This window comes from Haemorhous mexicanus, chromosome 6 (assembly GCF_027477595.1).
Source record: "Haemorhous mexicanus isolate bHaeMex1 chromosome 6, bHaeMex1.pri, whole genome shotgun sequence".
NCBI lineage: Eukaryota > Metazoa > Chordata > Aves > Passeriformes > Fringillidae > Haemorhous > Haemorhous mexicanus.
This window is the reverse complement of record NC_082346.1, coordinates 44,705,229-44,717,916: the sequence shown is the minus strand read 5'-3', so window position 1 is coordinate 44,717,916 and position 12,688 is coordinate 44,705,229. Positions and strand designations below refer to the sequence as shown.

Here is a 12,688-nt window from a genome sequence, read left to right as displayed (position 1 = left end):
CTATTCCCTGTCAAACTCCAGTTACAGCAAGGTTTCTCTATCTGCACAAAAGTACTGCCTTGAGCAGACCACTGTAACCAAAGTCTATGTTGCATCCAGTGTAGCTGGCTGAATATACAGAGGTGTTATTTCACTGACAAGACAAACTCCCACAGGCTTTAGATAGAAGTGACATATTGAATACTATGTATTTGTATTGTTTCACCATGAATAAAAGGAACCCACACTTCTTTTCTAGCTGACACAATCAATGTCCTTTTTAGACCCTTTTAAATGTATACTGTCCTTCATATCACAAAGTATAAAATTTACGAGAAATAAGCATTATAAATGTAGAAATCCTATACCTGGAAGGTGGGAGGTAGATTTTATCATCAACAACATATTGATCATCTGCTTCTCTTCCAAGAGCTGTATGTATGTCCTTCCTATTTTTAGTACTTTAACTAATGTTAAATATGCACTTTGCTTTGTGATAAAGACTGATTTTCCAGATAGTCCAAGCACAGGAGATTCTTCATTCTATGCTCCCCTGCCCCTTAACCTTTGATCATACATCTTGGGCTGCAGGAGTTACACTCTCTTTTAGCAGAACAGAAGTGTAAGAAAACAATAAAGTGAGAGATGGCAAACTGTAAAAGTGGGCCAGTAGCTGTCCCATATTAGAAGATCTAGCCTGCTCCTTCTTCATACCTACCCTTATGCACCAGCCTGGCTGCCCTCCCACTCCTGTGGCAGCTCATCAGTCACTACACAGCAGTGCCACTGTGGCATGGCAGCATCCCTCACTTTGATTCCCTTCCCAGTCTCCACCTCAACCTTTCTCCTTCCAACAGTGTGAGGATCACAGACCAGATGTAATCAGGACTTGAAGTAATCCTTGGGTGTCAGACCAGGAGAATGAAAAGTATAATTAGTAGCCAGCAAGGCTTTTTGTTTTTAGAGGAAAAATCAGTGGGAACTAGGGCAGTTGTTGACATTAGGCATTTCTATTAGAGCAGTATGAAGCCCCTATGCAACACCACATAAATATTCTGGACTCAAATGCACTTCAATTTGTACAATTTTTTTCAGGTATCCAATCTCAAAATTTATTCCCTGTGAGCTGCTTCTTACTTTGCCAAGGAGCATCAGGCATTATAGTGCCGTGTTTTGCCTGACACTGGGACTAAACCAGCAATGGGTCTGTGGTTTCTACTTACAGACAAAATTAGTTTCTTAGGATTAGGACCTTTGCATACATCTTTTATACTGTCCTGAACTGTTTCATCACAGTTTTGTTCACCTTAAATACACTCTGATTCTAAAACATATTTATCATGACCTCAAGTTCCCATGCTAGACATTAATTCATAACTGTATCTCCCAAATTCAGACTGATGCACATCAGAGCACAGCCAAGTTACGGATCTCAGGCCTGACTTGATATTCATTTCTCCTGAATTAAAATGCTTACATTTCTTTAACCTACTGATTTCTTTTCACTGACAATAAAAATGGTAAAAGCTAATGCCATTGATATATAAAGGTTCATGACATGAACCCTGTTCTTTATGTCACTGTTAACTTTGGATTCTCTTCTGAGAGCCAGGTCCAGGAGATGGACATGAGACAGACTGCATGAAGCCCTGAATCACAGAGCTGGTCACTCCTAACACTAAATAGAGACCAAGGGCAAACATACATGCAATTTTTGGAGGCAACGATGCATTTATGGTAATGCTTCCTTTTATCATGTTTGTATAAAACCTAATCACACAACTGGCCAAACTATTCCCAAGGCTATGGCTGAGAAAACTTCTATCTGATATTTTCCAGAATTTTCAAATCCCATGTATTCAGAAGAGGGAAATGCTGAGCTGACATTGGCATAGCTGATGCCCATGAATCTTACATTTTCACCCATGTTCCCCCAGCCCGGATGGCAGACTTGATGCTTCAGCTGTTTTAAGGCCCACTGGCAATTAACTACTATTGCTGCTTAGGGCAGCATGCAATGAATTACTGGCTGTGAGCAGTTTTATGAACAATCACAGATCTTGTACTTGAAAACCTAAAAATCCTATCCATATAGGAAGAATTTTGGTCATTAACAAAAAATTTCTGCACTCTGTGTAGAGTGAATGAATTCCAAATCTCAATTATGCCTAATATTTTATGCATTGTAGCTAAATTTCATGTTCTTACTCATAAGTGACACGCTACTATGATTACTATTAAAAAATGCACTAAGTGGCAAAGGTGTTGCTCAAATATTTATAGCACAAGTTCAAAAATATCTGAATTTTGAGTTCTAAGACACCTGCTATCACCATGGTGCCAAGTGAGGTGATATAAAGAAGGGACTGAAAGCCCTAAGACCCTTCTAATGGTTTACTGTTATTTCATGGGTGTACTGTGAATGCAATTTAGCCCAAATGAAGTGCTAATGGCCAAATATTAACAGAAATATAAAAATAATATAAGAAAACACCCTCTAGAGAGGTGGAAGTTTTTTGGAACTGATCTTAGCCCCATCTTTTTCTGTAAAACCACTCATGTGCCTCTTTCTCATGGTGGCAGCAGTATAATAACTATAACAATTAATGGAAACCAATGGAACTATGAGAAATACATAGTTCAAATATCTTCCATTAGTAAATCCTTTCCATGAGATCTGTAACATGGAGAAAATTTGCCGGCCTACACGAGCATCACCTAGGCCTCATATCTCCAAATCATATGTCTCTAAATCCCAATTCTGTATGAGTCTCAATAAGATGCAGAGACTCTTTAATAAATCTCCTACAGATTTGCCTTACCAGAGATGAACTCGGAGACATACTGCATTTAACACTATCCAATAAGCTGGCTTTACTCATAAACAGCAATCAAGGAAATTTTACTAGACAAAAAAAAACCAGAAAACTCAGAAAGAACTGGGACTTATCATCCATCCTGTGCAGGAAAAATCTCCATAACTGAAGCTTACACTTGGTACAGTTTCCAGTAATTTGTTTGAGACTTCTCACATGCAGCTGCATTTTCCACGTCAGACAACAAACCACACTTAGCTAAAGAAACTCTGGACCCTGAAGACAGGATCTTCAGAAGGCTTAGGGAGGGAAGTAGCCATGTAAGTTCATGAAACAAGGTGGAAAAGACCAACAAGGGCAGGACAGAGTCTTATGGAAACACTGGATTTTGTTCTTGCTCTCATGCACACCTTCAGCTTTGTGTAACTGAAGTCGGAAAACACAACCTACCTCGCTCACATGTTCTACCCCAGTAGCCAGTGCCAGTGCAGTCACAAATGAAGCGGTTCCAGCCATCCTTGCAGACTGCATTGTTCTTACAGGGGTAGCTGTCACACTGCTTGGTGCTGAGGCGGGAGCAGGAGGACTTGACTCCGGCGGCATTCTGCGCCTCTGCCAGCTGCCGGATGTTCTTGCTTCGTCCGTCAATGAACAGGTCTCGGATGCAGCCGACATAGCCATAGTTCAGCATTGCTGTCCAGAGCTCTGTGGGAAGGATGAGCCCTGCCCGGTTCTCTGGCAGCCCACCCAGGTACATGTCACCTTCCAGATCCAGGATCTCACTCTCCCCACTAGCGGTGAAAGGGGTGCGACGGCTGTTCACTGATATTGTACCTAAATGAGGAAGATAAGGAGACATCAACACTTTCAACTACAGACTCAGTTCAGTTCATTTTTTTCCAATAACTGAGGTTTAAAGTTCAGCACAGGAGAGTGAAGATTCTTTCCTACCCAAATGGCATTTTAACAGCGTCCTTCACACAGCTCCCTCTCCTCCTGATTCACAGGTCCTAAGTATTTCCATGTAGTGACCGATCACACTTCTGTATCCCAAATTGCATTACAAAGTCAGAAGCATAATAATTCGATAGATAAATAATTGCATGTAAAATTTGAGCATTATTCAATGGTATTCATCCAGCAAAGCAAAAACTTATTAAGAACACACAGGAGTTTGATGGCATAAAGACTAGAGAGAAAAAAGATACACAAAAGCATTTTAATTCCCAGTATATAGCTCTTTCAGAAAACACTTCATCACTACCTCCAAACCTGGACCAACATAGACACGTTTGTAAATGACATGGAGAGAATGGCGGATGCATTGGAGGAAGCACTGGATTACCATTTAGAGAAATCTTTGCAAGGTGGAGCAAAGAACTGATAGCAGAGTTTGATGTAAATCAAAACCAATAAATACAAAGTCCTACAAGACCTGAGTCACAAAAGCCTCACCCATAAGTACAGGCTAGTGACCAGCTGGCTAAGGAGCAACTCTGCAGAAAAGGACCAGGAGATATGGCAGAGAACTTGAACCTTGAACATGAATTAGCACTGTGAACTTGTAGTGACAAGAGACACAAGCTGCAGTAAGGTGTCCTGGTTCCAGCCAGAACAGACATAATTCTTTGCAGTAGCTGGGAGGGGCACGGCCAGGGGAAGCAAGTGAGCAATGTGATTTGCAGAGTCTCAAAGGGACCACTGAATGGGAGAGCACCATTCTTAAGCCACAACATAAGAGAATCTCCAACTCCATAGAAAAGGACATTTTTCACCACAAAAGTAGTCAAACACAGAAACAGAAACCTCGGAGAGGCTTACGAAACTGAAGGCATTCAAAGCTCAACTGCACACAATCCTGAAGAAAGTCTAGACTGAACTAGAAATCTCCAGAAGTTTGTCCCAAAATAAAATATTTTATAGCTTTACAAAAAAATTTCTAGTTTCCATTTTATACAGGAAAACTGAGAAAGAGAGAGACAAACTGATATGTGAACAGTTATTATTAAAACTGTGATAGCTTCCATATGCTCCAAATCAAACGTGGGCATTGAGGTCATTCACATGCATTTCAAGAAATTGTCCCGGCACATAAAATAATCAGAACATATAATACAGAAATATAATCAGAATATTTAAAACAGGTACAGAAAAGCAAAGTGATTTGTTTAAGGTCAGACAATGCATCCAAAGAAAAACAGGGAACATAATGGACATCTCTCACATTCCAGAACAGTGTACTACTCTGAAGAGCATTTGGCAGTTTCTGTGATAGGGATATCTGCCCACTAGACACTCATCTAAAAATCAGCAATTCACTCTCCCTAGCTATAAATCATCACATCGAATTGCCTTGTCATTAAGACTGTCTTCAGAGACACTATCCAAGCTTTAAGATTAATTCCACATCATTGGATTTTTATCAGACACCCCTACAATAAGGAAGGAGAGTTAATAGAGTTAACTCTATCTATTGTCTCTGTAAAAAAGTACAGTTGTGTATACACACCTTTTCTTCAGTTGTAAGAGGGATCTTCTTACAGAATTGCATGTATAACATAGACACAAGATATTCCATGTGTGTGATTTTCCATAATAATTGAGGGATAATATTGGAGACAGCAGAGGAAAGCTGTCAGAAGCAACAGAGGAATTACAAATTAAAGGCTCAAAGAGAACCACACTTATTTGATTAATCATTTTGTATCAACAAGCTGGAGCACCACAGGCATTTTCTCTTTTATAAAATAAGGAAAGAGAAAATGTGACTACACACATACTGTCACACCTGCAGCATGTCATGGAGCCATGGGAACACAACTCCCTTTCCAGTATCTCTACTGCTATTTCTCAAAAGCAGCCTGTAGAGTACATTACTCTAAAGCTTAGAACCAAAACACCGGAGGGCTGAGCTCTAGACAGCTGCTACTGTGGAGAGAACGAACATGTGCAAATGCCACAAAGATAAAGAAACCCCCTAAAAGACAAGAAATATTGGATAATATGAAGTGTAAAACCTGGAAAAAGATCGTGAGATGGTGAACAAGAAATAGGCTAGACAGCAACCTAAACATTCTGTGTTTTGTATCTTGCAATAAGTCCTGCAAGGAGATGGCACTAGTTTGGATGAACAGCACTTTTAAAACCAAGCTGCTGAGATGGAGAAATTCTGCATTGATCCTAGAAAAGGGCACTTGCATAAGCTGACTTATTTTTTTTCCCCCCTCTAGAATCCCATGTTTTCCACTCTGCTTAGAGGAGATCCAAGTCCATCCTGAGAAATCAGAAGAATCTAAGCATCTGCTCTGCAGTGCCGTCTCCTCTTTGTACTAGACTGAAGAACAGACCAAAAGACCCCCTGAGGGCAGAACAGGAACACCAAACAGTGCACTGATACAACTGTAAACCAAACCATCTAGTAAGATTTTTAGTGCTTGATCAGGTGGGAAGTCATGTATGGTTTGTAGCTGATGACTAGCTGAAAACATCATCCTGCGTAAAATGCTCACTGCTCCCCAGCTAGAAACTGTGACAGATTTTGTCAACCTGCTGGGGGCTTTCTCAAGGGACAGAAAGGTTACAGGACCTTTAAGAAAGGACAGAAAGGTTAGGTATCCATGTCCACGCTGCCAGCTTCTGTCAGAGTAGAAAGACAAAACCAGGTTTTGTTGCTCTAGCAGCCAACACAGACTGATGCATACACAAGACCTAAGGGGATCAGAGATGCCAGAGGTTATCTGAGCATGACTGCCAAGCTTCCCTGCCTTAGTGCACTGAAATAGTGAATATTTGGATTTTTAGTCTATTTTAAATCAGCAGAACCTGAAGTTTTGGACTGTTATAGAAATGGGAAAAAGCAGAGAGAGATGACACTTAACATAGGCCTTGATGCTTTAGTAATGAGAATCGGAACTTGGAGGTTACTCACTCATTAAACTCAAAAGGGTGTTTTTAGCCCCCATTAGGTAAATTAATTGTTTCAGTTTCTAAATTATAATCAACTATACTGGGGGGAAAAAAATCTTCAAGGTGTAACCATTCTCCAGTCCACATGTGGAGGAAAAGCCAAGGATTAAACAAGAAGAGGCCTTGAACTCCTTTTTCACACCTCTCCAAATGTCATTGGATAATAGTGATTGAAGGTACAATGTGAAGAAATCAATGCCAATACCCTGGTTTTCTCAGGACACAAGCCATCAGTCATTAGGATCATTAACTAAGTATTCATTGTGAGCAGAGAACACAACAAAATTAAAAAAAAAAAAAAAAAAAAAAAAAAGGACAAGACATCATACGAACACGTTCTTTCTTGTTGAGAAAACTGTTTCAAAATCTGTTACCTCTAATCAGTGTCCAGAGTATCATAAACCTCCCTGCCAAATGACAAACAAGTCAGTCCTACTGTGCCATCCATCAAATAGTAATGTGTCTGCCACACCCTCCTGTGAATATGTCCAAATTAACACGTGTCCCTCTTGGTAGGGCTTTGCAAACATTCTTTGCATAGAGCCTGTGTCATTTCTGTCTCTTCTGTCTCTGCAGCTGCTTCTTCAGGGATGAGGTGGTCCCCAAGTGAGCAAGCAAAACTGAAGTCAGTAAGAAACACAGCTAATTGAGTTTACCCCTGGAAGTTAATTAAATTTTAGCAACTCTAAAGAAATCAAAACTCCATTTATTTATTTATTTGTGGCTTCCTTTGTAAAATGCTCCTATCGATGTCTTTAGGAGATAGCAATATATAACCACACATATTAAGTCCAAGCAGAGTGCCATGCCAAATACAAAGAAACTACTCACATCATCAAAAGAAAAAACAGCTTCAGGCAAAGACCTGTTCAAACAGCTAGGCCTTGCATGGTATCTCAAAGTCAGCTCTTCTAAAAACTCAAGGGAAGCAAATTCTTGCACTGCATTCCCTATACTGATGGTGCTCAGCAACTGGAAACATAAAATTAGGGACCTAAAACTATCATCTGGAGATCACCAGAACAAATCTCAAATCTACTGGCAAATGTAAGCAAAATTCTTTTTGAAGTGAGGACTTTGAGATACAAACGGTTCAGAAAAAAACTGAAGTATAATTGTTATTCTCTAGATGAAACTACAGTAACTGAGCATTTTATTTTCCTCCACAATTTCAGAGTAGATCATGAGTATGTTAGCTTGATATTCAGCACTGGAAACAATAAAAATATCTCTTGGCAACTGCATGGTAAATGTATTTTTAGAAATAAACTAAAACTCATATTTGAGAATGAGAAGCTGCAAAGAAAGAAAAGAAACATCCACTGAATGATGCCTCAGATTTAAAGACTTGAATCTGTCATTCTAAAGAGTAATGAAACCCAACTCAAAACTACAGGATACTAAAGGAAACAGAATGGGATGAAAATGTTGATTTGTTGCCATAATTTTGTTACTGATTGTGCCCATTACTGTTATTTTTCTCACAACAAGATCCCAAATGCTGAAACCCAAGGTAGATCAGGAAGAATTTCTCAAACTGAGAACAATGGTACTGAAGGACCTTAAACCTTACCATGGTCCACAAAGAAATCATTGCCATAACTATGCATGCAATTGTGAATATAAGTCCAGAATATCTGAGGACTGTGAATAAAATATTAATAGATTACCTCTGTGATGTGCTATTCAAAGTTCACACTACACATTTAATGAAACATTTATTAAAAACCATTCACATCTTTGCCTTGCTGGATAAACACCACTGGAATAACACTAAACTTTGTTAAGAAGGTGACTGAGAATTAATACATAGACCTAGGTCTGAATCTGAAATATGAATCTATTCAAGAAAAAGTTATAACTCTACCCGATCTTCCATCTCGTTGAATATCCACATGATACCACTCTCCATCATTGGCTTTCTTCTGGGTGGCCTTGACTTTAATGGTCCCAGAGCCCATGTCCAGCAGTAAGTAGAGGTTTCCATCTAGAAGCTCAACTGCAAAAAAGTCTACCTTTGTATTTTTCTGGCTTCTGGTATCTTTCCTCTCCTGAGGCTTGCCGTGGGTGAAAAGGATCAGTCCATTGGGTTCAGTGGTTCGGAAATCAAATGAGATGGAGCCCATCCTCTTGGTGTTCCATTTAGGCAGACTAATATAGGCCTCAGGTGTCTCGAAGCTGATGGGATCCAGTGTAGCCACATTTTCACATACAAATTTCACTTCCCCATAGATCTTCATCTTAGTATCACCAATCCGTGCCAAGCGAGACAGCTCCAGACGAATGTCATTATTCTTATAAACAACCTGCCAGACACAAGGAAAAGTATCATACATCAATCCTGCATACAATACAAACACCCCAATTACTTTCAGCCATGGGAGATAAACTTTTCCCAAAAGGCAGTGGGGAAAGAAGAGAGTCCAAGAGTCTGACATCATGACAGAGGGAGTGAGTTGAACCCGAAGAGTGCATAGAAATGGCAGCAGTGGGTACTTTGCAATGACTTTAGATCAGATAAGCAGTGAGAAGACAATATTTAACTGAAAGGCAGTGAGAACAATTAACTCTACCATAGGCCCACTCGGTTATAAAGGCTCCTGTACATAAAATCCAGTGTGTGTCTGGTATCATGCTGTTATATTTGCATAAATCCCATACAAAAAACATAACAAAATGTAACCTCCATGTCCATCTCTACTAGCCACAGCAGGGAACTTGGTACCACTGTCATTTCTCTATTATTCTTATAGCCTACTTAACTACCAGCACAGAGACGCAAAAAAAAATTCAGCAAGTTGCTGTGAACTGTTAGTGATTGCCCTGTGGGTCCTGAGGAAAAAAAAAAAAAACAAAATTCTCTGAGCAAGAAATCTTAGATCACTACTGACACAAGCTTGCCATGGAAATATCTCTACAGCTTACCCTTACTTCAAGAAACCAACAATTTTTGTGCTAACACATAAAAACCTGTACATTTTCATTGCCTGAACTCTCACTTTCTCTGGGTTAAGAATAGAACTCTGGGGTCTATTCCTGCTACATGGATTGAAATTAGCCAAGAGAAGAGTCTCAAACAGGCAAGCACTCCTGAGCATGTCTGGCTTACTCAGGAGCCCAGACCTCCTACTCTTCTCTTTCTCTCAGGTACAGAATGAATTCCTGGAAAGCAGACTCTTCTCTGGCCCATGCCATTCTCACAGAGGCAGGAACTGGAGAAGGCACAAAATTGAAATACTTGTAAACTGTACTTCTGCTCAATCACCTTCCACACTTGTTAAATGCAGAGCTGTAACGCACGAACAGCAAGTAAAACCACTTCTGCAACTAGGACAATTTTTATTGAATTCTTGTTCAGTGATTCTAATTACTTCTAAGGAGTTATTATTCTAAAATACCTTGTGTCTGTCACATATAGCATATATATACAAACATGTGATTTCTGCTTTCAAAATCTTAGGAGGAGTTGTCAGCAATTTATTACGAAAATAGAAGGGAAAGGAGATATACATGGTTACTTCTACTATTAGGACAGGAAAGTCAGAGAAATGTGTATGCAGTAAATATTAAAAGGCAAATGAGAGAAAGAATGAGGCATAAGCTCATAAATAAGGTAACTTGAAGATGAAAAAATAAATTAAATCGTGATTCGATACATTCAGAGATGGCAAAAATTTCCAGCATTCTCTAAGCATTAAAGGAGAATTTCCATGGTGCAGTCAGATTTTCCTGTTGCAAAGGCAAAACACAGAGTGAAAAGAGAAGCCAGCTGTTAAATCCCATTTGGAGAAATGGCACAAAGCTCTAGCTCTTCCCAGCAGAGGACAGTATTGACCCACAGTAACTGGGTCCAATTCCTAATAACGTGCTCTGCCCTCACACAGGCATCCAAAACATCAAGGCTATTAATAAATGCAACAGGGATAAAATTCATTTTCAATTTATGGGACTGTAGTAGTTTTATTCTACAGATTAATCATGTCAAAAGCTCTCATTAGAGAGACCATACACCTCCTTCCACTGACACAGCAAGGGGGTGCATTAGAGCCTCCTCTCTCCCCAGACAAGGAGGTGCATTTCAGTCAGACTTTAGTTCTGAGCACTGCATGAAGTCCCATCTCTGCTTCTCAAGGAGAAAGAGAAAATAAATAGAGCAACTAAAAGGATGGAACAGGATGCTTTATGAGGATAGGCTGAAAAGGCCAAGCTCATATTTGGAGAGGACTGAGAAAAATATGATTGAAGTTAACAGAAGATGAAGAAGGTTAATGTAGAACTGCTCTTTGCCAAACCCAGCAATAACAGCGTTAGAGGCACTTGCTGAAACTTGTATGAAATCAGCATAAAATGGATTTTTAGAAGTACTTATTTACACAGAGGGTAGTGAACTTCTGGTACTTGCTGCCAAGGGAGGTCATGGAAGTAGGATGCAACAGAAGACACAAAAAGAACCAGAAATAACAATGGACGGCAAGTCCACAAACTGATACAGAAGGAAAAAGGAAGGAGGCATCTTCTAGCAATTGTAAACCAACAGCAGTGAGTGCTGCAGGAATGCAAAGGAATGCACCAGTGACAGCAGCCATGGTCATGTGCTCTCCCTAAACAGCACCTGCGCCCTCCACTATTGGAAACACCGTCCTGGGTACATGGATTGACCATTCTTCAGGCCCATGAGGCCCTTACAACTTTGGTGCGCTGTTGCATTTGTGGTTCCACCACAGCATGGAGTTGCTTTGATGAGCAAGAGAATGCCAGGCCTGAATGAGCTGTGGCTTTAATGATTCTAAGGAAGGAGAGTTGCCCTTATAGGATACCACTAATAACTGGTCAAACCAACACTCCTCCAAACTGCATCTTGACCCAGTCTTCCTAAACATGAGAGGAGCAGACAGGTAGCACAGTAACCTACACGATTGATGGGTGGTGCTGGGCTGTATCTAGCCATAACTCTGATCTGTTTTCAGCAATCTCTGTGGGTTGCTGGTAGAGGAAACATCATATGCATATTAGCAGCTCCCACACATAGCTGAGCCACACACAGGTTACTGTATGGGTATATTCCCTCTTTGATGTATTTGATACTTGAGTAACAGGTCTCATCTTTTCCAGGGAAAGGAAGAGGGTCTGCCTCTGAGTTTATTTGAGGTGTGATGCTGACTGCTTTGTGTTTCATTAATCATAGGAGTACCACAGCTGGAGAATTCTTGTGACAACGCTTTCAAAGGAACCAGAAAAAAAATTGCATAAGGTTAGTTGTAACCAAGAAAGTAACTAACAATGAACAATCTGAGACCAAGAATGAAGAGACTAAGAAAGCAAGCACAAAGGTAGACCTGGGGAGGAGATGAGAAAGGCTGTTGAATAGATACAAGAGTTCTGAATTCAGTCTTTACAAATAAACATATCCACCCCAATCTGAATCTCTGTTACTCAAATGAAGTTCTAAATTATTTTCTTTTTTTTAAACCCAGAACAAAGCACCTAGCTTGAGAAATCCAAAAAAGCACCTATGTTTATGGAAGAAGTGCAAGTGTTTCCATAGGTGACTTGAAGTATTATTGACAGGCACGTTTGGACATCAACATCATGATGTATAATCAAGTACACCAGAATTCTCACAAAAATAAAAGGATAGAAATAATGGTTGGGTGTAAGACCAATGTGAATCCTTGGCAGGAACAGAGAAATGCTAAGGCAGCTTCTGATAATAACAGTTCAATTGTTAAACCAAAGGTTCAAGATTGTGGAGGGAATAAAATTAAATGACTGGTATGCATGTCCCATAGTGGAGAACATTCATATTCAGTCTGTTTAATAGGCAGAGGTTAAAATGTGATTTGATTGCAATCTTCAAGTACCTGTGCAGAAAATGGAATTTGGCAAGAGAGGGGTCTTCAACGCATGTGACAAAGGGACCATGAAAT

At 39.9% G+C, this 12,688-nt stretch overlaps 1 protein-coding gene across 4 annotated transcripts in view; it reads right to left on the bottom strand.

Annotated features, from left to right (window-relative positions):
* NRXN3 (neurexin 3) overlaps positions 1–12,688 on the bottom strand; it is a 907,297-nt gene that overhangs the window by 654,849 nt on the left and 239,760 nt on the right. For all 4 annotated transcript variants that reach the window (XM_059850080.1, XM_059850081.1, XM_059850082.1 and 1 more), the window contains exons 4-5: positions 8,629–9,067; positions 3,246–3,629 (exon numbers count right to left, since the gene is read on the bottom strand). In XM_059850080.1, coding sequence (XP_059706063.1) covers positions 3,246–3,629; positions 8,629–9,067 — 823 coding nt within the window. The remainder of the gene's footprint in view (positions 1–3,245; positions 3,630–8,628; positions 9,068–12,688) is intronic.